General features: G+C 37.7%; 1 protein-coding gene across 1 annotated transcript in view; it reads right to left on the bottom strand.

Moving 5' to 3' along the window:
- Positions 1-26,816, bottom strand: part of LOC150077580 (inactive phospholipase C-like protein 1) — a 649,255-nt gene that overhangs the window by 547,180 nt on the left and 75,259 nt on the right. The window contains exon 5 of the mRNA XM_090386715.1: positions 17,169-17,298. Coding sequence (XP_090242841.1) covers positions 17,169-17,298 — 130 coding nt within the window. The remainder of the gene's footprint in view (positions 1-17,168; positions 17,299-26,816) is intronic.

Here is a 26,816-nt window from a genome sequence, read left to right as displayed (position 1 = left end):
CTACATGGACTAATGTTATTAGTGGTGTCCCTCAGAGTTCGGTGTTGGGCTTATTGTTGTTTTGTATATTTATCAATGATATTGATGAAGGTATATCAGGCTTAATGTCCAAATTTGCAGATGCTTGATGCATGATGTTTGTAGTGAAAGTAATATGACAACATCTCCTTAACATCTTCTCAGTATACATGAATATATATTAATTGTTCTCCTTTCCTTGGCTGTTTAATACCAAAATTGCTTTACCCATGTAACATCAATACTGATACTTTTAGATATAATTCATTTTAGAAATATATTTTGTATATATATTTTTTCTTTTAATTTATTTCACATTCTTTACAGCTTTCAAGCTTTTATCTTACTTTTATAATTTTGTAAATTTCCGTTAGGTCTGGCAACTTTTACATTGAACCCCACATACTAATATGTTCATACTTCAATTTTCGATTTAATTTATATTTTACTTTACTTCTTGTTTAACTGCTTTGCATTTGAAGAAGTATTTACATATCCCATCTCCACATACATCTCCATCAACATAGTTAATAATTTAACAGTTTTATTCTTATAGAGTGCTCACACATATGCACTCATGGCATTCTGATGGATATTTATGAGAGCTTGAAAAACAGGATGGAGGATGCCCTCAAAGGAATTAAAATGGGGAGGCCCATCAAGTTCTCAGCTGCCCAACTCAATGCTTACTCATGCAACAATGGCAATCCCCAATGCAAAATGCGCTGGTCCCACAAGAGGTAGTTATTGTGACTCCATTATCAGGAAATGATAAATAAAATGTGGAAAAAGGATATTTATGAGAAAATATCATATTTTAAGGGCACAAAAGATGATTATCATTCAGGTTCGCACTAATGGTGTTAAGAGTAAGAAATCTGAGGGTTTACTTAACAAGTCAATGTTGAGACACAAAGTGGGATTAATTTGAAAGTGTCTGCAGTTCTGCCCAGTCATGATAGAAAGGAGTACATAATGACAGCAGTGTCAATCGATTTGGCCTGCAGAGCTGTTCAAGGCTCAAGGTGTAGAATTTTTCTCGGGGTGATCTGTGATTGTTAACAACAGAGACTGTGTTTACAGGAATGGTTACACTTAAATAGAAAGGGGAAAGAATATTTGTTGATGTTGCTGAAGCAGTGTTAGGCGGGTTGGGGAAACAGGCTGAGGTATAAGTGATTCTTCCACTGCTTCTAATGAAATATGTAGCATCCTGGGCAAAAAAAAGTTGAAGGATTTCAAGCATGCTGTGGGTCCTTGTGGAACAAATAAATATATGGACTATGTTAAGGTAACCAAGAATAAGAACAGGTGTATGTATACTTGCATGTACACTAATGCTAAATAAATAAGTAGTAAATATATTTAATGAATTTTAAGCACTCCGATATCCCTACAGTATCTCGTGGTTAAATCACAAGAGATACTGTAGGGATGTCAGACAGATGGATTGGGGAGTAGATTTTATATGCTCCTTAGTTAAAAAGCATATAAAATCAGGCTAAATTTCACGGCATTTAACCTGCTTGGTATAAATGAACTATTAAATCTCAGTAAATTTTCGTAAATTTACAAGCAGTACATAGCACTGAAACTGCCACAGATATCAACTGCACCCAGTTGATATGGGTGACCAGTGCAATGTTGAGTCAGTTTGGTGTGACATAAACACCAGGAAAACAAAAATGAAAAAAAGGAGTGTGTTAGAGGCCTAATGACTGTGATAAGTATAATGAACAATCATACAGAGAAACAAAGTGAGCCAATAAATCAATGTCTTAAAATGACGAATTTTAACTTTCCAGATATTGACTGGAACTTCTGGGTTGGACACACGCACTACATATACTTCTGTGGATTTACTGGATGACTGTTTTCTACAGAAGCATATTACAGAGGCAGTATTCATCTAATTATCGGCAGCAATTCTTCATGCATTAAGAACCTGCAAATAAAAGACCCATTGGGTTGCAGTGATTACAGCGATGCATATGAAGGAAAGTTGAATGAATAAATGGGGAAGAGGAAAAGTTGGTTCTGCGAGTTTGAAGCTGGACAGTAAAAGGATGTTGTCTGGTTGTGGCATGTGTTTGGACTGCTTTGGAAGAGAAAGTGGGAATTATAGAAGCCAATTTAGAAGAGTAGTGCCCATCTATAGAAAATGCACGCAGCAGAAACAGAACATCTTTGAGACAGAGAGTGGAGAGACTCAGTTAGAGATGAGTCATTAATTAACCTAACTGCCCTCTTTTGAATGGAATCTGGAAGCTGTTATTTGTTGTTGTTATTTGGTTTTTAGGAGCATTAACAACTAAGGCCATATTGCTCTGGGGATATGCGGTGGTCATTCCCTGACCTTTCCGCATCCTCCGTATTTGGTGGTCACGGGCTCGAACCCCGGTCTAATCAAGAAGCGTGTGCTACGCACTGCCGCTCCTGCCCACCTGGCTACGGAGGCGCCCGGAATCTAGAAGCCAAGCCTGAGAGAGGTTTGGGGATGCTGCCCCTTACTTACATAATGATGACTACAGTGGTCCATACTATTTTTTAAATCCTAAATAGTGGAAGTATCTCATGATGGTACCAACTGCAAATTCTAAATGGAAAGCATTCAGGGAAGTAACTGTAGAAGTTACTAAGCTTTTCATATCAACAAAGAAATACTGTTCAAGGCTTAGAACTAAATGGATGTCAGATGAATTAATGACCCCTGTGACAGAGAATCAAAATGGAATGGATAAATTATCAGGTGATACAGAAGCCTATGGTAGATATAAAATAGACTGCAATCAAATCACAAAGGAAGTTAGGCAAGCTATGGCAGATTATGAAAAGTCTTTTACAAAGGATTCAAAGAAAAACAGCAAGCAAAGACTTCTTTACATAAGTAAATACTAGAAGTGGGTGAATCACGTAGGTCCACTTGATATCAATTATTTAGCTGTTGATGTTCCTGCTCAGATTTCTGATAAATCGAATAGGTATTTTCACAATTGAGCAAATGTCACACTTGAGCTCGATTCACAATTCAGCAAATCCTTAGGGAAGATAATTCCAACAGAGAGCTAAATGGTGTTGTGATAAACTAAGATGAAAGTGAAATAGAAATTGTTGAAGCTAAATGTGAAAAAGGCACCTAGGGTGGGTGGGATCTTTCCAATTATATTAAGAGGCAGAAAAGAAAGTAAGGAAACAATTAGACATAATTATAAGAACATCTTTGAATTCAGGGGAGGTCCCTATGGACAGGAGATGTGCAAATATACTCCCAATTTGCAAAGGGTCACCAGTTAAAAAAAAAGTAATGCAGCACCATCTAGCAGGAATGCAATTATAATGCAGTCACAGCATTTGTTAAAGGGCAATCCTGTATGACCAATCTGATTGGATACTATTATCAGGGGGAGGCCATACCAAGGGGGCACTGCACCCAGGCACCAATGTTCAAGGGACACCTGAAAACCTGACAACTTTAGCATTAGCATTAGTAGAGGCATATGATGCAAGAAAGCAAGCTTATTCAGCATCAGCCAAAAAAAAAAAAAAAAAAAAAAAAAAAAACACACCACTCCCATTTCACCCCTCCGTTCATTCGAAATACCTGTCCAGTTGAGCTTTAAATTTGTTTAGGCTATCAACTTCAACAACAAGTGATGGAAGTCGGTTCCACCAACCAACCACCCACTGGCCAAAGGCAAATTTCCGCAAATCTATCTGACATCCGTCCTTCCTCAATTTGAATTTATGCCCTCTGAGGTGATTATTCTGAGCAAGATGAAGAATCCCATTGGCATTGAGCATGCTCAAACCATTCAAAGCCTTATACACCTCTATCAGATCACCTCGCCGGTGCCTAGTCTCCAGACTCTGTAATTTGCAAAACTTAAGCCTTTCTTCGTAAGAGCAACCCTTTGTTCCATTCACTAATCTTGTTGCCCTTCTCTGTACCCGTTCCAGCAGCTCTACATCCTTCTTGAAATGAGGCCTCCAGACCTGTATACAGTACTCAAGATGTGGCCTAACCATTGCCTTATACAAGGGAATAATCACCTCCTTATCCCTGCTAGAAAAATTCCTGTATATCATTGACAAGACACCATGAGCTACTCTTTCAGCTCGTCTGCACTGCTCAGAGAACTTCATATCTGCCTGCACAATTACCCCCAGGTCCTTTTCATTCTCCACCACTGTCAGTGTAGTACCGCAGAGTTGATACGTTGCTCTGGGGTTACTGTTTCCCATATGTAGTACTTTACATTTGTCAATGTTAAACTTCATTTGCCACCTCTCAGCCCATCTGTTCAACCTTTCCAGATCCTGTTGCAGCAGCATAGCGTCAGTAGTGTCCTTAACAACCCTGCCAACCTTTGTATCGTCTGCAAACTTGGACATTAAACTTGATATCCCATCATCAATATTCATAAACACCGAAAACAACAACGGACCCAACACTGAACCCTGAGGAACTCCACTAATAACATTAGTCCACGTTGAGCAGTGTCCATTCATTACCACTCTGTCTTCTGCCACTCAACCATCCCCTTATCCATAGCAGCAATTTGCCTCCAATGCCACACTGCTCCAATTTGTGCAGCAGTCTCCCATGTGCAACAGTATCAAAAGCCTTTCTAAGATCCAAATATATAATATCAAAGTTATTCCCTGCATCCAGTTCTTTTGTGACTACATCATAGTATCCAATCAAATTGGTCAGGCAAGACCTGCCCTTAACAAAACCATGCTGCGTCTGAGCTATAACTGAATTCTTGTCTAGATGATCCTGCAGTGCTTCTTTAACCAGTGCCTCCATTAATTTACCTGGAACAGAAGTTAAACTAACAGGTCTATAATTACTTGTGTCAGCCTTTGATCCTCCTTTGTGAATTGGGGTTACATTTGCACATCTCCAGTCTATGGGTACCTCTCCTGAGTCCAAAGAAGCTCTCATAATTATGGCTAGGGGTTTGCTTACTTCCTTTGCTGCCTCCTTTAATATAACTGGATAGATCCCATCCACCCCATGTGCCTTTTTTATGTTTATCCTCAACAATCTCTCCTCCACTTTCCTCTCAGTTATTACAAAATCATCCAGCTCACTGCCAATGTTTACTTTACCTACATCATTCTCCTTCCTGAATAACTCCTCATGCGTGAATGTAGATGCAAAATACTCGTTTAGATTGTTAGCCACCTGAGCAGGATCCTCAACTGTTGAACCATCAATATCCAGTGGACCAATCTGATTCATCCCTTTCCTTCTTGAGTTTAAATATGTAAAGAACTCTTTTCTGTTTTTCTTTGCATCCTTTGCCAAGGATTTTTCGTAGTCTGCCTTTGCCTGCCTAATCTCCTTTGTGACTTGGTTACAGACCAACTTATATCTATCATAGGCTTCCATGTCACCCATTAATTTGTATGTATCCCATGCATTTTTCTTCTCTGCCACATGAACTTACATACACATATGAAGAAAATTTTAAAGGGGGATGCCAAATTGCAATTGGCACCCAGCCACCACATACCCTATGAAAGCCCCTGACCATGATAAAGTAAAAACAAACTGTATTCAAAAAATAATTTGATATTATACACTTTTATTTCAGAAAAGCTTTTGACATCATTGCACATAAAAGATTTACGTATAAATTGGAGCAGTGTGGCATTAAGGGAAAGTTACTGCTATGGACCAATTGATGTTTGAATGGGAGAAGACAGAGAGTGGTTATTAATGGACACTGCTTTTCGTGGTCTAATGTTATTAGTGGAGTTCCCCAGGTTCAGTGCTGAGCCCATTGCTGTTTTCTACATTTATTGATGTAGAATGATCAGGGTTAGTGTGTAATTCTGCAGATGATGCAAAGGTTGGGAGTGTGGTTACTGACAGTAATGAAGGCATACTACCCATATCAAGATCTAGAAAAATTAAGCAGATCGGATGAAAAATGAAAATTACGGGTTGCAGTAAACCAATTAACATAACAGCAGATAAATCACACTGGTACACTAGATATGGATTAACTGTTGATAATCCTGCTCAGGTTGCTGACAAACTGAATAGGTATTTTGCATAAGTATCTGCACATGAAGAATTCTTTGGGGAAGGGAATGTCACAAGTTTATCAAATTCTAACAGGGAGTTAAATGATTTTGTGATAATTGAGAGGAAGTGGAAAAGAAACTGTTAAAGCTAAACATAAAAAAGGTATCTGGGGTGGATGGGATCTATCCAATTATAGTAAGGGACATAACAAAAGAGGTAAGCAAACCTTTATCCATAATTATGAGGGCAACCTTAGACTCAGGGTATGTACATATGAACTGGAGATATACAAATGTATATCCCAATTCACAAAGGGGATCAAAGAATGACATGAGTTATTACAGACCTGTTAGCTTGACTTCTATTTCAGGGAAAATAATAGTTACTAATTATATAAGTAATGCAGGTTCACCTAAACAGGAATGAAGTCAAACTGAAATCACAGTATGAATTTGTTAAGGAGCAATCTTGTCTGACTAAATCTGATTGCAACTGGATGCAAAATATAATTTTGTCATCATATATTTAGATTTTAGAAAAGCTTTTGATGCTGTTGCACATAGAACACTACTGTAAAAATTTCAGTATTGTGCATTAAGGGCAAGTTACTGCTATGAATAAAGGAATTTTTCAATGGGCACAGTTCTTCTTGGACTCTCAGTATTAGTGGAGTTGCCCAGGGTTCAGTGCTAGGTGCATTATTGTTTTCAGCATTTATTAATGACACTGATGGAAGCAAAATTAGACATAATCTAAGTTTTAAGATGATACAACAGTTGGAATGGTGGTTAATAACAGTAATCAGGCTAGACTACTGCAAAAAGATCTAGAAAAATCAGGCAGACGGTTGAGAAGTGGCAATTGAAGTTTAAAAATGACACAGGCAAGACACTTTTGACACTGTTGCACATGGAAGACTATTGTACAAATTGGAGCAGAATGGTATTAAGGGTAAGTTGCTACAATGGATAAAAGGATGGTTGAGTGGGAGAAGACAGAGGGTGGTAATTAATGGGTGCTGCTCTTCGTGGACTAATGTTATTAGTGGAGTCCCACAGGGTTCGGTGTTGGGTCCTCTGTTGTTTTGTATATTTATCAATGATATTGGTGAAGGTATATCAGGCTTAATGTCGAAGTTTGCAGATGATACAAAGGTTGGCAGGGTTGTTAGTGACAGTAATGGCAGTGTGCTACTGCAAGAGGATCTAGATAATTTGGGGAGATGGGCTAAGAAGTGGCAAATGAAGTTTAACCTTGACAAATGCAAAGTACTGCATATGGGTAAAAGTAACCCCAGAGAAACGTACCAACTGTGTGGTACTACACTTACGGTGGTAGAAAATGAAAAAGACCTGGGAGTAATTGTGCAGGCAGATATGAAGTTTTCTGAGCAATGCAGACAGGCTGCCAGGGCAGGTTAATGATATATAGGAATTTTGCTATCAGGGAAAAGGAGGTGATTGTCCCTCTGTATAAGGCAATGGTCAGGCCACACCTTGAGTACTGCGTACAGGTCTGGAGGCCTCATTTTATGAAGGATGTAGATTTGCTTGAGCATGTACAGAGAAGGGCAACAAGATTGGTGAGGTGAATGAAGGGATCCTCTTACTAAGAGAGGCTTAAGTTCTGCAAATTGCAGTGGCTGGAGACTAGGCACCTGCGCAGTGATCTGATTGAGGTGTGTAAAGCCTTGAATGGGTTTAGCACGCTGAATTCTGATGGGATCCTTCCACTTGTTCAGATTATGAACCTAAGGGTGCATAAATTCAAATTAAGATTGTTTGTTTGTTGTTTGTTATTTGGTTTTTAGGAGCATTAGCAACTAAGGCCATATTGCTCCAGGGATATGCGGTGGTCAATCCCTGACCCTTCCACATTCTCCGTATTTGATGGTCACAGGCTCAAACCCCGGTCTAATCAAGAAGCGTGTGCTACGCACTGCTGCTCCTGCCCACCTGGCTACGGAGGCGCCTCAAATTAAGAAAAGACATATGTAGAATAGATGTGTGGAAATTTGCCTTTAGCCAGCGGATGGTTAATTGCTGGAACAAACTTCCATCTGTCGTTGTGGAAGTTGATAGGTTAAATAAATTTGAGGAACTGGACAGAAGAGAATGGTGCGATTTTTTTTTTTTTTTTGGCTGATGCTGCATAAACTCATACACTTGCTTTCTTGCATCACATGCCACTACTACTACTACATAAGCATAATATAATCTCAGATTAAAGTACCAACTGTGTAGTACTACACTCAGTATATTGGAAAATGAAAAAGACCTGAATGGGAATTATGAAATCAGATATCAATGCAGAAAAAGCTGCCAGGATACTCATTTATTTTTCTCAATGATATATATATGAAGCTTTCCAGCAGAGGTGATTATCCTGCTGTGTAAGGCAATGGTAATGCCTGTCTCAGGTACTGCATACAGGTCTGGAAGCCTTGTTTCAGGACGAATGTAGATCCGTTGGTACAGATGCAGCGAAGAGGGACAACAATAATGAGAGAAATAAAATGTCACTGTTGCCAAGAAAGGCTTCAGGTCTGCGAAATGTGTGGTCTGAAAACTAGTGACCAGAGAGAAAATATGACTAAGGTATTTAAGGCATTTGGATTGAGTAAGTGCAATGCTGTTGCTTAGACTACAGAAAGAATAGATGTGTGCATATTTTTCTTCAGTCAGTGGGTAATTGATTGGTGAAACAACCTTCATTCTGATGATTTAGAGCAGGGGTCGACAACCTGTGCTCTTTGTGCATGTAACACACGCACAAAGGATAGGTGGAACAGGACCAGGGTATGTCTGCCAGGGGCAAAGGTTGATGATGTTGTAGAGCGGATATCATCTTTTAAGGGCACAAAAGGTGATATAGTTGTACACGTTGGCACTAATGATATTAAGAGTAGGAGACCAGCGGAATTACTTAACAAGTACAGGTCACTGTTGAAAAAAAGCCATGAAGTAGGGTTGAATTTGAAAGTGTCTGCAATTCTGCCCAGACACGATAGGAGGGAGTATATGATGAGAGCCTTGTCGATCAATTCGGCCCTGGAAAGACTGTGCAGGGCTCAAGGGGTAGAAATTTTTTCAGCCTGGTCTGTACTTGTTAACAGGAGACTGCTTCTACAGGGATGGGATACACTTAAATAGAAAGGGTGCAAGAATGTTTGCTGATGCTATCGAGGCAGTGTTAGGTGGGTCGGAAAACTGCTAGATTGGGGGGGATACAAGGACTAATAGATTAACAGTAGCCACTGGCAGAGGAGAAAGTGATTCTTGCACTGCTTCTATTTGAATGAGCAGCAGCCTGGAAAATAAGATGCAGGATATTTCAGCGACTGCTGGGAATCATGGGGGTACAAGTAAACTCATGGGTTGTGTTAGGGTGGCTAAGAATAGAAACAGGTGCATGTATACTTGCGTGTACACCAATGCTAGGAGTTTAGTAAATAAATTTGATGAATTTGAGGTTTTGCTCAAAACATCAAAGGCAGATATTGTTGGGATATCAGAGACGTGGTGTCACACAGATATAAGGAATGCAGAACTGGAATTTAGGGAGTACAACGTCTACAGAAAGGATAGACATGATAGGAAGGGAGGAGGGGTTATGCTATTAGTTAAAAAACACATAAAATCGAAGGAACTGAAGCCAGTCGACATCGATGGACAGGGCAGTGTCGAGTCAGTTTGGCGTGACATAAGCATGGGTGAATCAAAATTGAGAGTAGGAGTGTGCTATAGGCCTAATGACTCTGATGAGTATAATAAGATACTGTACAGGAAAATAGAATGGGCCAGTAAATCAGAGAGTCTTATAATGGGGGATTTTAATTTCCCAGATATTGACTGGAATTTCTGGGTTGGTCACTCACACACTAGCAATGCTTTTGTGGATTTATTGGATGATTGTTTTCTACACCAGCATGTTCGGGAGGCAACTAGAGGGAGTAATACTCTTGATCTGATTATCAGTAGTGATTCTTCATGCATTAAGAATCTGCAGATAAAGGAACCACTAGGTGGCAGTGATAACAGTGTGCTGAAGTGGGATTTACTCAAAGAGATAACTACCATCAGAGGTAAAGGGAAGGGTTTTTGCTTTCGTAAAGGCGACTATGATGGGCTGAGACAGTATTTAAATTCTATACAGTGGGACCAACTGATGATGTTACCAACAGCAAATTCAAAATGGGAAGCATTCAAGGAACTAATCTTGGAAGCTACCAGGCTTTACATACCAACCAAGAAATATTGTTCAAGGTTCAGGCCTAAATGGTTGTCAGATGAACTAATGAGACATATGGCAGAGAAGAAAAATGCATGGGATACATACAAATTAATGGGTGACATGGAAGCCTATGATAGATATAAGTTGGTCTGTAAGCAAGTCACAAAGGAGATTAGGCAGGCAAAGGCAGATTATGAGAAATCCTTGGCAAAGGATGCAAAGAAAAACAGAAAAGAGTTCTTTACCTATTTAAACTCAAGAAGGAAAGGGATGAATCAGATTGGTCCACTGGATGTTGATGGTTCAACAGTTGAGGATCCTGCTCAGGTGGCTAACAATCTAAACGAGTATTTTGCTTCTACATTCACACATGAGGAGTTATTCAGGAAGGGGAATGTCGTAGGTGAAGTAAACATTGGCAGTGAGCTAGATGATTTTCTAATAACTGAGAGGAAAGTGGAGGAGAAATTGTTGAGGATAAACATAAAAAAGGTACCTGGGGTGGATGGGATCTATCCAGTTATATTAAAGGAAGCAGCAAAGGAAGTAAGCAAACCCTTAGCCATAATTATGAGAGCTTCTTTGGACTCAGGGGAGGTACCCATAGACTGGAGATGTGCAAATGTAACCCCAATTCACAAAGGAGGATCAAAGGCTGACACAAGTAATTATAGACCTGTTAGTTTAACTTCGGTTCCAGGAAAATTAATGGAGGCACTGGTTAAAGAAGCACTGCAGGATCATCTGGACAAGAATTCAGTTATAGCTCAGACACAGCATGGTTTTGTTAAGGGCAGGTCTTGTCTGACCAATCGGATTGGATACTATGATGTAGTCACAAAAGAACTGGATGCAGGGAATAACTTTGATATTATATATTTGGATCTTAGAAAGGCTTTTGATACTGTTGCGCATGGAAGACTGCTGCACAAATTGGAGCAGTGTGGCATTGGAGGCAAATTGCTGCTATGGATAAAGGGATGGTTGAGTGGCAGAAGACAGAGAGTGGTAATGAATGGACACTGCTCAACGTGGACTAATGTTATTAGTGGAGTTCCTCAGGGTTCAGTGTTGGGTCCATTGTTGTTTTCTGTATTTATAAATGATATAGATAATGGTATATCAAGCTTAATGTCCAAGTTTGCAGACGATACAAAGGTTGGCAGGGTTGTTAAGGACACTACTGATGCTATGCTGCTGCAACAGGATCTGGAAAGGTTGAGCAGATGGGCTGAGAGGTGGCAAATGAAGTTTAACATTGACAAATGTAAAGTACTACATATGGGAAACAGTAACCCCAGATCAACGTATCAACTTTGTGGTACTACACTGACAGTAGTAGAGAATGAAAAGGACCTGGGGATAATTGTGCAGGCAGATATGAAGTTCTCTGAGCAGTGCAGACGAACTGCAAGTGTAGCTCATGGTGTCTTGTCAATGATATACAGGAATTTTTCTAGCAGGGATAGGCATGTGATTATTCCCTTGTATAAGGCATTGGTCAGGCCACACCTTGAGTACTGTATATCCGGGTCTGGAGACCTCATTTCAAGAAGGATGTAGAGCTGCTGGAACGAGTACAGAGAAGGGCAACAAGATTAGTGAATGGAACAAAGGGTTGCTCTTACGAAGAAAGGCTTAAGTTTTGCAAATTACAGAGTCTGGAGACTAGGCATCGGCGAGGTGATCTGATAGAGGTGTATAAGGCTTTGAATGGTTTGAGCATGCTCAATGCCAATGGGATTCTTCATCTTGCTCAGAATAATCACCTCAGAGGGCATAAATTCAAATTGAGGAAGGACGGATGTCGGATAGATGTGCGGAAATTTGCCTTTAGCCAGCGGGCAGTTGGTTTGAGGAATAGACTTCCATCACTTGTTGTTGAAGTTGATAGCCTAAACAAATTTAAGGCTCAGCTGGACAGGTATTTCGAAAGAACGGAGGGGTGAAATGGGAGTAGTGGTTGTGCTTTTTTTTTTTTTTTTTTTTGCTGATGCTGAATAAGCTTGCTTTCTTGCATCATATGCCTCTACTAATGCTAACTGCGGCTCTTTAACTTTTAGCCCACATGAAGAACCATTTGAAATGGAGTTATAGGACTTAAAAATCAAGAACATGTGGAGTGCAAGACTAAATGCCTTAAAACTGAAATTGATTTGGAGAGGCAAAAGCTGTCCATGTGATTCTACACAATTGGACAGCTGAGCTGAAAAAGCCAGACCAAACTGTGTTCAATGCGTGGAGTTCTATTTCTTTTTAATTTTATTCTATTCAAATTCTATTTTCTATTTCTATTCTATTCTTCGAATTCCATTTTTTTTAAAAATTATATCAAAAATGGCTCTTCACTCAATAAAGGTTGCCGACCCCTGATTTAGAGGGATATACTTGGAATAAATTCAAGGAAAAACTAGACAAATTATTAGAGGGGATGGACAGGTGACATGGGAAATGACTTTTTTTCTGGCTGATACTCTACAACAAGCTTTCTTTCTTACATCATTTGGTACTGATAATTCTAATATTCAGAGAGCCCATAATATCATCATGACAACTGCTATTTTTGCATGGCATGGTAGATATATTCAAGAGTAAAAACTGTGTGGATTGAAAAGCAGTATTGTAGCCCTGCATTGATCTCTATTGCACCAGTGCCATACAAAGACCTACCAAATCTGTTCCACATCCATCTTACAGAGACTTCTTCAGAAATCGATGACGAATCAGCTCAATATGATAACCAGGATTGCAACTCAGAAGCTGTTCAAGAAACAAGCCACTTCAAAAAAAAAAAAAAAAAAAAAAAAATCAAATCACAATGAGAAAGTACTGGATGACTTAGTGAGGGATTGGAGTCTAATCAAATCCAGTGCAGAGCTCCTGATCGTTCATTTAAAAGGATGGAATCTACTGGATACCTGCCGTAATATTTCCACATACAGTAAAAAGACATCTCACTCAGATCACAGTTTTACACCATTACAGAATCTATGCTTTTGTTTTGATATGATTGGTCTTTATGAAGAAATTAGTATTAGTCACAGTCACAATCCAGAAGAGGCATCTTTTCATAAACAGTTTAAGTAAAAAGTTTGAAAGCTGTGCTGTTTCACAATAGGAATATACATCCTTTGATTACTGTTGCACACTATTCATATTAAAGAAGACCACAAATATGTGAAGCATGTGTTAGATAAGATCAAGTATAACTATAATAAATGGAATGTCTGTGGGGACTTCAAGATGCTAGAGCTCTTTCTGGGTTTGCAAGGTGGTTTTTACTAAGTTTCCTTACCTTCTCTATCTCTACGACAGCAGGGCACTATAAGATCAGCACTATAATAAAAAAAGAGAATAGCCAGCCAGAATCAAACTGCAGCATGGTACACAATGTAGCAAATATTGGTTAAAAAAAACAAGCTTGCTTCCACCACCCCACTTTCAATCTGGGTTGGCCAAACAAATTTTTAAAGCAGTGGATCCTCAGTGACACTTTCAAACATATAAAATCTATGTTTACAAATTTGTCTGATATAAAAGTGAAAGGTGGAAATATTTACTGTTCCCAAAATTAAGGAGATGTTGGCTTCACAAGAACTGGAAGAAAACATGCATGGCAGTTGTTTTGCCTTACAGTGAGTGGCTTTCTTTGTAACATTATAAGTTAAATTAGAAAGAACTAGCTGGCAAGATGATTGAAAAATTTACATATAAGCTCCATTACTTCCACTGTCACCTGAACTTTTCAAGACCAAATCTGGGAAATGGTTGGTGAAGGGCATGGAGAAAGATTCCAACAAGACATACAATCACTGATGAAGAGGTACCGAAGAAGGTGGGATGAAGCCATGATGGGTGACTATTTTGTTCTTGGTTCATGATGATCATGCTGACCACAAAAACAAAGATGTTCAAATGTACATTTTATAAGAAGTTTTTTTGATTAAATAAGTAGGATTCCTGCATTTTAATTTCTGGTTTTAGCTTGTTGTTTACTTGTGAAAGATTAATACTTTATTCTCTAAAGAAGTTAAACATTGTTAATAAATCAGATATAGCATTATTACATATTTACTTTTCTTTCATTTCTGGTTAGACCACTGATACTATGTAAAAACTAAGGTCATATTCAGAATCGATACACAGATATTCATACAGAAACAACAAGATATAAATAGAACCTTTTTGAGAAATTGTTAGTTAGAGTCAGTCTCCCCCCCCCCTCATTTTTTTACCATTTTATAACAGACTATTCTTATAATTTCTACCAAGTAGTGAAGAAAATAATGTTTTGTCATTTGGGGATACAATGTACTCCACTGTACTTTATCTAAAATTACAGTACACATTAATACATTCTAATGAAGTTGTTGTTGTTATTTGGTTTTTAGGAGCATTAGCAACTAAGGCCATATTGCTCCGGGATATGCGGTGGTCATGCCCTGACCTTTCCGCATCCTCCAATATTTGGTGATGATGGGCTCGAACCCAGGTCTAATCGAGAAGCGTGTGCTACGCACTGCTGCTCCTTCCCACCTAGCTACGGAGGTGCCTCTAATGAAGTGACTTTGTGCTCACACAATGTGAAAATTTGTCTGGCTGGTACATTCAGTTTCCACTTTACAACAATCCACCTTTTACAACGGTGTAAGATGACTAAAAATGTAAATTAAACGTGGTGTAATCAAATAATGATGTACAAAATTCACCACCAAATTCAGACTACCTAATAATAAATAAAAATAAAAAATTCCAGAATAGACAAGCAAGGACCTGCACTCACCCAGGGAGGCACAGCGGCACAGTATCCTGTGAACAGTATTGGCGCAACTGCTGCGTGAAGTCACACAAGGAAAACCCCCACTGCACGAACCTAATGGGCGAATACAGACACTCACTAAGAAGAAAAATAATTTTAAAAAAAAGAAGAAAATTTAGGGGAACCACAGTGACCACTTCGTCAAGGAGGCATCAGCCCTGTGGAAATTCCCAATGATATTAAATTTACAACTAACATTTTTTTATATGGTATTACAGCATTTAATTTTGTACATCATTAAGTGTAAGATCAATTTTAAAAAGAATACTTATACTAATTTTAATCAGAAAAAACATGTCAACAGAGAATTGTTTTTCCTGATTATAAATAAATAAGATTTTTTTTTTTATTGATCTTCCACTAATTTTTAATTTAAAGTGAAATGTGGCCATCAAGTCTTTCAGTTGTCTGTAACATCATGCTGTCTGGCAATTATACAGGACAGATAATGTGCATGGTTATGGTTTCATTTTGTCAGATTAATTAGGGCTTTTCAGATTTGTTATAGTATATTTTGAGTCAAATGTGGGAATATTTTTAGAATTTCAGATGTGGTAGAAAGTTTGTGTTAAAATGTTTTTCCTGATTATAAATAAGATTTTTTTTTTTATTGACCTTCCACTAATTTTTAATTTAAAGTGAAATGTCGCCATCAAGTGATGAGCTTTCAGCTGTGTCTGTGACATCATGCTGTCTTGCAATTATAGTGGATAGATAATGCCCATGGTTATGGTTTCATTTTGTAAGCTTAAATAGGGCTTTTCGTATTTGTTATATTTTGAGTCAGATGTGGTATTATATACAGTGTGATTTTATATGAGACCTATGAAAATACAACAAATAACTTCAAACAAAAGTGCTAGAAACATGGAATTTACAACTAGTATTCTTTATTCTGTATGTGGTATTGCCATTTGTTGACTATAAAAGTATGAATGTGCATGTGCAGAGCAAAAGGTAAATAAACCTACATTTCAACATATAGTAGCACATGTTCATCATGAAATTACCTTAAAACAGTCATTTAAAACTACTTAATGTGATTTTTACAGACAATTTCAATGCCATATGGTCAATTTTAAAAATGAATGGGATGACAGGTTCATACATCACCTGTTTGTAAAACAGAATATTTAGCAAAAATTAAGGAGGGCCTAGCAGCAAGTGCTCATAAAGTCACTACAAAGGTTGGCACAATAAATTGGAATTTCATACGGCAGCTGTCATATAGAGTAGTGGGAAATTGTAAACTGCTTCCAGACACAGTTGCATGTCAGCTAAAGACTAGAAAATCTAGATGAAGACCCCCCAGCTGTTACATTTTGTAGATTCCTTGATTTCATCCAAATTTAAAGTATAAAGCTTTTATCATTATTATTTGTATGTTGCACTACTGTGTTGAATTTACTGCACTGTGTGTATTATGTCTATAGAAATGTGTGTGTACAGGCCAAATTGCATATTATGAAAGTTGCAAAACCCAAAAAAACTCATGGGGGTGTACCCCTTTTCTCTCTTTGTCTGAGATCAGCTAACTACAACCCTGATTTGAAAGGGCCTTTAAGAATTCCTCCAGTCTCTGAGTATTCATACCAAACTTCTCCAAATGAGTGGCAAGTGGCAAAAATAATATCACAGAGGACAAGGGGGCCTGCAGGAAAGAAAATAATATTGCTTGGTCATTCATTTGTTTTCCAGATCTATCTGTCAATGGTCTCCCCACCCCAAGTTGAAACATTTAATGGAAGCAAATATTTATTAGCAATGGTGATAATGAAGAGGTGGGAGAGACATTCTGAATCACATTTCTCAAGAATTCCAGAGAACTATGCAAGCTTCCTCATACAACAGGAAGATCCAAAGATGTCGCCTGAACAGCAAACTAAACAAAGGCTGATGAAATAATCAAAATGAGCAGCACACTGCAGCAGAATGACTGGTTAAAGCTCATAGCTTTATATGGAACTTGAAAGTTACATACAGTATATAAAAATAAAGGTATTTTAATTAGCCTCATTACTTTATGGTAGCACCTGGTATAATAATTGCTATACTTACCATGATTTTTTGCCTAAGTCGAACTGTGCTGAGCTGATTATTCAGCTTTTTCATAAGAGAAATGGTTTCCAGTTCACTGAGTAACCCTTTTTGATTTGTGTCTGCCTGTTCAAACATTTCCCTGAGCCATCTGATATAGTTAAGTAACACATATATTCAACAGCTGAAGAATAATAAATTAATTAACATAATCCAGAGATAAAACAACATACAAATGTGGACTGAAAAGTAATGTTTCCCATTTTTTAACTCTATATATACTCTGGATAAAAAATAAGAAAACTGTCATACACTGGTGTGCAAAATTTAAGGACCAGTCAGGTTTTCACCTATAGCTTCTCATAGGAATGGCATGGAGATAAAAGCATACCAAAGGAACCTCATGAGGTACAGAAATTATGAATGAAACAACACCGACACAACAACGGAAACAAAACGGTACAGAGGGACTTAATTCAAAAATGGCAACATAGCACTGGCTGCCATGATACAGATGCGTCACTGCCAAAGATGGAACAAAGAGAAGAGGTGGTCCTCAGTAGGAGATATGGCCACCCCTAATGTCGATGCAGGCTTTGCACCACCTGTCCATACTTAGAACAATGTTGTTGATAAGTTCTTGCGGGAACATCATCCATTCCTCTGTCAGCACCATCTTCAGCTGGTGAACATTTTCTGGTGGGTGTGGACATGCCGCTAGGCATCTCCCCAGAGCATCGCATATGTGTTCAATGGAATTTAGATCAGAAAAACAGGCAGGCCAATCCATATGAACAATGTCCTCACTTTCCAAAAGCATATCAACAGCTGCAGTGTGATGGGGTGTGGCGTTATCATCCATAAACACGAACTTGCGGCCAATGGCACCTCAGAACAGACACACATGGGGAAGGATTACCTCAGTACATTAGCGTGCACTGGCTTCCAGTATCTGGAGTTGTATATGTCCATCCAAGATAATGCCTCCCCCAAACGAGAACACCTCAACCGCCATATTGGTCCCTTTCAGTGATGGTTGCGGGGTGATACAGTGCCAACCTCTCGCCAGATTAGCTGACGTCCAGAATCACTGCTGAGACTGAATCTACTCTCATCAGTAAAGAGTATTTTAAGTAAAGATTTTGTGGTTGTAACCTTTAGAAATAGTGTTGGTCCTTAAGTTTTGCACACCAGTGTATTAAAAGTAGCAACTCTTAGTAACAATATAAATTATCTGATTTTGTTTTGTTGTTTTCTGGTTTTCAAATGACGGTAAGTCTTTGCCAGATCAAACAGAAAACTGTCATTGACTTTATAATATGGAGTGTTGAAAAGTCCCCAAAAAAATGAATAATTAATCAAAGTTTATTTAAATGAGACCCTGGATAACGGCAACATAAAATGGAGAAACAGAGTTCTGTATTAAGGCTAGAACAGGAAGACCCAAATATGTCACCACAACATCAAATTATACAAATGTCAATAACATTATTCAAAATGATCAGCATAAGAAAGCCAAAGATATGCTCTGAATAGATACCAAAGCTTCTAACCAGAGAAAATGAAAACGTCATACGTAGAGATTTGCATTATCGAAATCAATCGTCATAAGGTTAAAAATTACACTTTTTCCACGTGAAGTATCTTAATTATTTATTGGTATGCAAGGGGCAATCAGTACAATTATAACTGGCAATGAAACCAGGGAACAACCATGAACCTGAATCCAAATAACAATTGCTTGAATGGTGACACAAAATATCACCAGCATATGAAGAACCCAAGATTATGGTAACCATTTTCTGGGACAAACATGGTGTCCTACGACAGACTTTTTTCCAAGAGGTGAAAAACAAAGAAAGATAGTGCCAAACATTGAATGTCAGAAACAAACAATAAAAAGGAAAATAATATTCAAATATCATTATACAACATGGCACAAGACTTATAACTTCATTAATAACGGAACAGGAATGTGTGTATGTGTGTTTAGTTGGAAATATATATATACGAAAACAATTATGATGACGTCAGAGTCTATAAAAAAAAAAAAAAAAAGCAACTGGTTCCCTCTTATTTCCAATGTAATTTTGGTACAACTTAAAAAATGGAGGAAAAATATATAAAAAATCAAGCAGGAGATACTGAAGGTTAAGAATCTGTTAGGTATCTAAGATATTCCTTGAGCAGCATGATGTGTAGGTAAACTATGTTGTTTGAAGATAATAAAGCACTCAAAATCTACATTGGTATTATTATGTTTATTTCCATATTGGAAGTATATACATAATGGGGTCAAACATTTCATGGTATTTTCTTACCATTTCTTCAGTGACAGCTGTCTTTGCAATATCACTGCCACAAAAGATTACTTCAGTCACAAGAACCTGTTCTCACGCAAACGGTTTAATCTGTTAGGTTGGTTTTTAATTATACATTAGTAACTTCTGGAAAAAAAAAATATCCATAACTATTTCAATTTTATGAAGAAGGAAGCATTACTTTTCAGCCCCCATTGTAATAATAAAAATAATTCTTATCAACTTCACTCACCAACGTTTCAGGTGGGAAAACCATACAAAATCTCATGAATAAAAGTTATACAATGACCCAATATAACACGGTCAAAGGTAAGATCCTAATTCCATCACCCCCTCTTTTCTTTCTTCAAATTTGATTGATTCGTGATTTGTTCCAGCGAATTTACTGGTTCAGTGAACATTTATAGTTGATTTTTTACAGGCTTCATGGAGCAATTAGCACAATTGCTATCTATAATCATAATTTCCTACGAATAAACTTCATAACACCACTTTTAATTTCTTTTGTTATTTCAGTCTTCTTAATGTTTAATTTGTCTTTGTATTAGACAAATACAGCTCATGTTGGAGGCACCCGTGATTAACTTACAAAGTGTGGGTAATAACATTGGTGTGCATTTAAATTTTTTTTCTTTTCTTTTCCTTTTAATAAAAAAAAAGAATATCCATAGAAAATTCTCAAAAGAAAAAAGAAAAGCATGGCCAGTTCAAGAAAATCTAGCTGCACTAGTCTTACTAAAATGGGGAAAGATGCAAACGGAGGTATCTTGAAAAATAGGTTTGGGGGAGGATCCCTTCTCACGCGATGGATAAAAGATGAAACTAACCTATGGCAAGCAACAAGTGACTTTATGATGATAGCAAAGTCTTCAGCGAAAGCAGCTTAAGACAGCAAGAGACAGTCCATTGGATAAGGCTGTTTAACATGGTTTGCAAGAACATGCAGAAGGAACACCTACATCTGTTGAAATTATCAGGAGTCATACTGAAAAACTGAAGAAAGACTTAGACAACCAGTGCAGAGCACAAGCATATGAGAAATAATTCAAAGCAAGCAAGGGCTGGCTATACCAATGGAAAAAGAGGTACAGAATTTGTCAGGTTGCAATTTTGGGTGAAATTCAATCTGCAGACACCAAGGCTGCTGATGACTATCCATCACAATTAAAACTTATCATACAAAAAGTTGGCTATGTTCCAGAACAAATTTACAATTGCAGTGAAACTTTGTTATTGCATGCTTCCTGATAAGACACTAGTTTGTAAATCTGATAAACAAAAGGCACAGAGCTTTAGAGTGATGAAGGACAATGTGACAATGTTTTGTGTCAATAAAACTGGCATGCACACACACAAAAAAGTCAAACAACTGTGCGTAGGAAAATTGAGGGCACCAAAGTGTTTCCACCATAAAAACATACAGGCATTAGCGTTTTCACATCACCACAGTAAGAATGCCTGGATAACAACAAATATTTTCGAGAAATAGTTTCATAAACATTTAAGAAGAAAAATGTGAACCTAAAGTACTTTTGCTGCTAGACAACTGTCTTGCCCATGCTCCTGCAGAAAACCTCATAAGTCGTGATGGTAAAATAAAGGTGAGCTATTTACCAAAAAAAAAATACATCCTCAAAGATCCAACCTTAGAATCAAGGAATTATATTGACCTTCAAGAAAAATTTAATCAAAAAATTAATTGGGAACTATCCATAACAGAATGCCTGAAGAAGCTCACACTGGCTAAGAGTTTTTGACTTGGCAGAGAAAGTATGGGGAACCATATCACCATCTATAATTGAGAAGTGTTGGGAGCAAGGCTTACGTGAAGCATTTGCAATTGCACCTGACTCAGAGGAACAAGAAAAAGATGAGGAAAAAGAATCTGACTGAGAGGAAGAGTTTGAGGGGTTTACTAAAGTGGTCACTGACAAGGCAAGTGCATTTTATCAGGAACTGGTTAAGCAGTCTGGCAGTTGCGATTTTTGTGACAGAATCCATATTGATGATGATTGTCCTCCTTATGAACACTTATGTGACCAGACGATTGCAGCAAATGCTCTAAGTCTCAAAGTCATCACTGCTATCTTGTGATAGCAGTGATGACCGGGAAGATGATACACCACTTCCTCCGACCCCTAAAATAACAGAAGCTTTAGCAGCCATGGAAACTTCCCTTCAGTGGCTAGAATCAAGAAAGTAGATAAATATTCATATCTTTCATTTGAAATAAATTAATGAAATTGCAAAAAGAAGAAATATGAGACTCCAAACCAATTAACTCTAGATTCATTTATTTAAAAATCCACAATGTAATCAAGTATTATGTATACTCCATCAAGTACTCATATCAGGCAGTTATTTCAATGTCAAAATGCATGTCGTGTTATTTACACAATTTTTTTTTTTTTTTTTTTCTTTTTTTAACTGATAATGATAGAATGCAGGTATTTTTGAATTTCACATGTGTGGGCTCGGTAGTGGGAATTTTTGTACTTAGCAATAAAATTATAAAAAATTTGAGTGAAATCTTTATTTCTAGCATCCAAAAAAAAAATTTATATGAGTACTAGGTCTTTTTTTATCTATTTTTCTCATTCATGCATAACAATCATTATTTGTAGTTATGTCCTTCACATTGGTGGCATCTAACAATCAAACATCAGTTAGTTTACATCCAAACAGGTAAATTCAATAAAAAAAAATGCACTCCCTTATAATGCAGTCCAAAATTTTGGACCCCGTCACCTGTGTTATATGGGGTCTACTGTGAATTACAAAAGAAATATATTAACAGTTGCAAAAAAATAATAATAATAATAAAATCACTAGAAGAAAATAATCTGTTAAAAGGAATTTGTATACTAAGCAAAATGTTAAACCTAATAAAATATTTATTTATTGTAATTGTAAATAAACATCAGAAAGGCACATGGGAATTTATCCAGTTATATTAAAGGAGACAGCAAAGGAAGTAAACAAATCCTTAGCCATAATTATGAGAGCATCTTTGGACTCAGGGGAGGTCAACTGGAGATTCACAAATGTATCCCCTGGTTAAAGTAATGCAGGATCATCTAGACAAGACTACAGTCTTATCTAGATGATCCTGCATTACTTTAACAAGCCCATGCCATGTCTGCATAATAATGCAGACGTGGCATGGGTTTGTTAAAAGGAAGTCTTGTCTGACCAATTTCATTGGATACTATGATGTGGTCACAAAGGAACTAAATGCAAAAAATAATTTTGATATCATATACTTGGATTTCAGGAAAGCTTTTGATACTGTTGAACATGGAACACTACTCTACAAATTTGAGCAGTATGGCATTAAGGGCAAGCTGCTGCTATGGATAAAAGGATGGTTGAGTGGGAGAAGACAGAGGTTGGTTGGTTAGTTGTTGGGTTTTATTGGTGCATTAGCAACTAAGGCTATAATGTGCCAAAACCAAGTGAAGACAGAGAACACTGCTCTTTGTGGACTAATGTTATTAGCCCAGTTCCCGAGGGTTCGGTGCTTGGCCCATTGTTGTTTAGTATATTTATCAGTGATACCAATAAAGATATGTCAAGCTTAATATCCACGTTTGGAGACAATACAAAGGTTGGCAGGATTGTTAATGACAGCAATGATGGTATGTTACTACAACAGGATCTAGAAAAGTTAAGAAGATGGGCTGAGAAGCAGCAAGTGAAGTTTAACATTGAGAAATGCAAAGTACTGCATATGGGTAGCAGTAACCCCAGAGTAACGTACCAACTGTGTGGTGTTACACTCAAAATAGTGGAGAATAAAGAAGACCTGGAAGTAACTGTGCAGTCAGATATGAAGTTTTCTGAGCAGTGCAGACAGGTTGCTACAGCAGTTCATGGGGTTTTGTCAATGATATACAGGAATTTTGTTAGCAGGGATAAGGAGGTGATTATCCCTTTGTATAAGGCAACGGTCAGGACAAACCTTGAATACTACATACAAGTCAGGAGGCCTGATTTTAGAAAGGATGCAGAGCTGCTTGAACGAGTACAGAGAAGAGCAACAAGATTGGTGAGGGGAACAAATGCATGCTCTTAACAAGAAAGGCTTAGGTCCTGCATATTGCAGTGTCTAGAGACTAGGCACCTGCAAAATGATCTGACTGAGGTGCATAAGGCTTTGAATGGTTTGAGCAAGCTCAATACTGATGGGATTCTTCCTCTTGCTCAGATTATTCACTTGTTGATATTCACTCAGATTATTCAGATTATTCACAGTGGTTGCAGAATAATATGTGGAAATTTGCCTTTAGCCAACGACTGGTTGATTGCTTGAACAAACTTCCATCTGTCGTTATGGAAGTTGACAGCTTAAATAAATTCAAGGAAAAACTAGAAAAACGTTTGGAGCAAATGGATAGGTGAAATGGGAAGGGTTTTCCTTTTTATTTATTTATTTTTTTTCTTTTGGCTGCACACCTCAGGGGAGATCTGGTTGAGGTGCTTAAAGCTGTGAATGGATTGTGTAAGCTGAATGATAATAGCATTCTTCCAATGGCTGAGATCACACACACACACACACACACACGGGGGCATAAATTCAAGTTGAAGAAGGGTAGTTTCAGAATAGATGTGTGGTAGTTTGTCTTCAGGTGGTTGATCATTGAAACAGACTTCCATCTGTTGTTGTGGAAGTGGATGAGTTGAATAAATTCAAAGGAGAACTTGACAAATTCTTGGAGAGTACGGATAGGTGAACTGGTTTTTTTTTTTTTTTTTTTGGCTGATGCTATACACTGAGTGATCACTGAATTATTACCACCCCTACAAAAACTGAATGTGACCCATTGACGTGAGGTACGAGAGTGCGGAGTTAGTCGACCTACGTAGCATAGATAAGGTGTCAGTGGTTCAGTACATAGTAAAATTCCAAGCGTGATGGGTAAAAGGAAGGATTTATTGGACTTTGATAAAGGACAGATTGTGGGTGCTCGACAAGCTGGTGCCTCGATTTCCCAAACAGCTGAACTGGTGGGGTGTTCATGAGCCACCGTAGTTAAAATGTACCAGGACTGGCGTTAAAATGGTCAAACAACGACCTGACGGCAAAACTGCCAAGGTCAGCGAAAGGTTGATGTTAGAGGTGAGCGCCGGGTCTGACGACGTACAGGTGAAGAGATGCAGCACTGTTGAAGAGTTGACTACCCAATACAACATGGGCCAACCTGGAACAATATCCGGCATGACCAGGCATCACACATATGGACTATACCAGCAGACAACCCCTACGGCATCCTCTTCTAACCAAGGTTCATCGGCGTAAAAGACTAGCCTATTGCAAATGGCATGCAAGGTGGACATTAGAAGACTGGAAGAAGGTGTGCTGGTTAGATGAATCACGTTATTTACTCCACACCGTGGATGATTATGTACGGATTTGGCATCAACAACATGAGGCTCTTCATCCATCATGCATGGTATCAAAAGTGCAGGCCGGTGGAAGCGGTTGTATGGTGTGGGGCATGTTTCACTGGCAGGAACTTGGACCCCTGGTGCATGTGGAACAATGTATCACTGGTCTCTGCTTGCTGACTGTATACACCCCCGCTATGTTACACTTTTTTCCCAAATGGCGATGGTGTCTTCCAAGATGACAATGCACTGAGCCATTGGGAACTTGTTGTGCAGGAATGGTTTGAGGAACACAGTTCTGACTTCCAGCATATCGACTGGCCTCAGAACTCCCCCGATATCAATCCCATAGAGCACTTGTGGGACACTATGGAATGGCATATCAAGCATCTGGATACACCAATCACCTCCATACCTGAATTGCTGACTGCATTACACAGCTTGGTTGGCCATACCTCCAGAACGCTTTCAACATCTTGTTGAATCAATGCCACGTCGGACAGCTGCTGTACTGAGTGCAAAAGGTGGACCTACGAAGTATTAGGTAGGTGGTCATAATTCAGTGATCACTCAGTGTATAAGCATGCTTTCTTGAATCATTTGCCATTATTAGTACTGTAAATATTTGCCATGTATTATCTAATTGGATCTCAAACTGATTTTCCAATCAACAGCAATTCATAGTGCATGCTTTCAAAGTTGTGTTCTTTCATTTTGCTATTAAAAATTGATTTTTTTTTAACTAATACCAGTACCAAGAAAATGGCTTAACTTCTGACAAAAATAGAATATAGTGCAAAGCATTTTAATTTATGACAAGGAGAAACTCTGAAGGTGTCTGTTTATAGTTGCAAAAGTTATTTTTCATGCCCATGAATAATTTATATGTGTTAAGTTTCTACAGCTATTTGTACTATCACAATTTTCCTGTGCCCATGGCTGTAAAACACTATGGTCGTGTGCACCATTCCTTGTTTATTACAAAAAATATACATTTTATACATCCTCAACCCAGTAGTATTATCAGAAAAAGAGAGCCCGTTTTGTGGTTCTAAGTTACCAAAGTTTATCAAAGTATGGTTTATAAAAATTCTGTTTAGGAATTGTTAATCCCTAACAGATAGTTTGTTTTAGCCATCACTGTGTAGTATCACTGCTCAGCAATACTGTTTTCAGTTTAGGTTTGGTTTCCAATCAGTTTTCTGGTTTATGTTCATTTTGACTGCATGATTGATTTAGTTTACTACAGAGTGAGTTTCAGCTTCTCTTTCTTCCCCTTTTTTTTTTTTTTTTTAAATAGCCTCAGAGATCAAGTGAGTCAATATAGTGAATAACACAAATATGACGCAAAACTAGGAAAAACTTGTCAATAAAACCCAAATTGAACATCCTAAAAAGAATGGATTCAGGAGAGAACTAGATTTGCACTACAAACCTGGAGTTTTAAGTGATTTGAAAGTTAAAAGTATTGCAAGCTGTTATTGTAGATAATATAAATACAGCACAAATATAAAGTTCTATATTTTGAAGGTAAATTTTCTTATATTTCCTTGAACATATACTGTATTTATGTTTTATTACATAATTTATGTATTTAAAGTGCTTACATTTAAAGGTTCATTTTGACTGCTTGATTTATCCATAATGTTTCACTATATTTAATATTGTTATATAGAGAAATGGTGCTTTAAAATCAGCCAGAAACATTGGTCATGCCAACCAATTAAAATTATTTACATTATTTTTATGGATAAATCTCCTTCGTTTAACACAGATTTGATTGGCACTCTTTTTTTTTTTTTTTTTTTTTTTTGTTTTTTTTTAGAAGCATGAAGTGGGGAATACCTGTATTGTAAATATGCAGGCAACAAAATCAATGTGGGGTATGAGAGTCAAAAGCTAAGTACAATATTAGCAAAAATTCAAAAATCATTAGAAATATTAGCTAAGAATGAAGATA

The sequence above is a fragment of the Mastigoproctus giganteus genome, chromosome 12, assembly GCF_048544385.1.
Source record: "Mastigoproctus giganteus isolate SK-2022 chromosome 12, ASM4854438v1, whole genome shotgun sequence".
Lineage (NCBI taxonomy): Eukaryota > Metazoa > Arthropoda > Arachnida > Uropygi > Thelyphonidae > Mastigoproctus > Mastigoproctus giganteus.
Note: the sequence above shows the minus strand (reverse complement) of the source record. Positions and strands in the feature narration are given on the sequence as shown.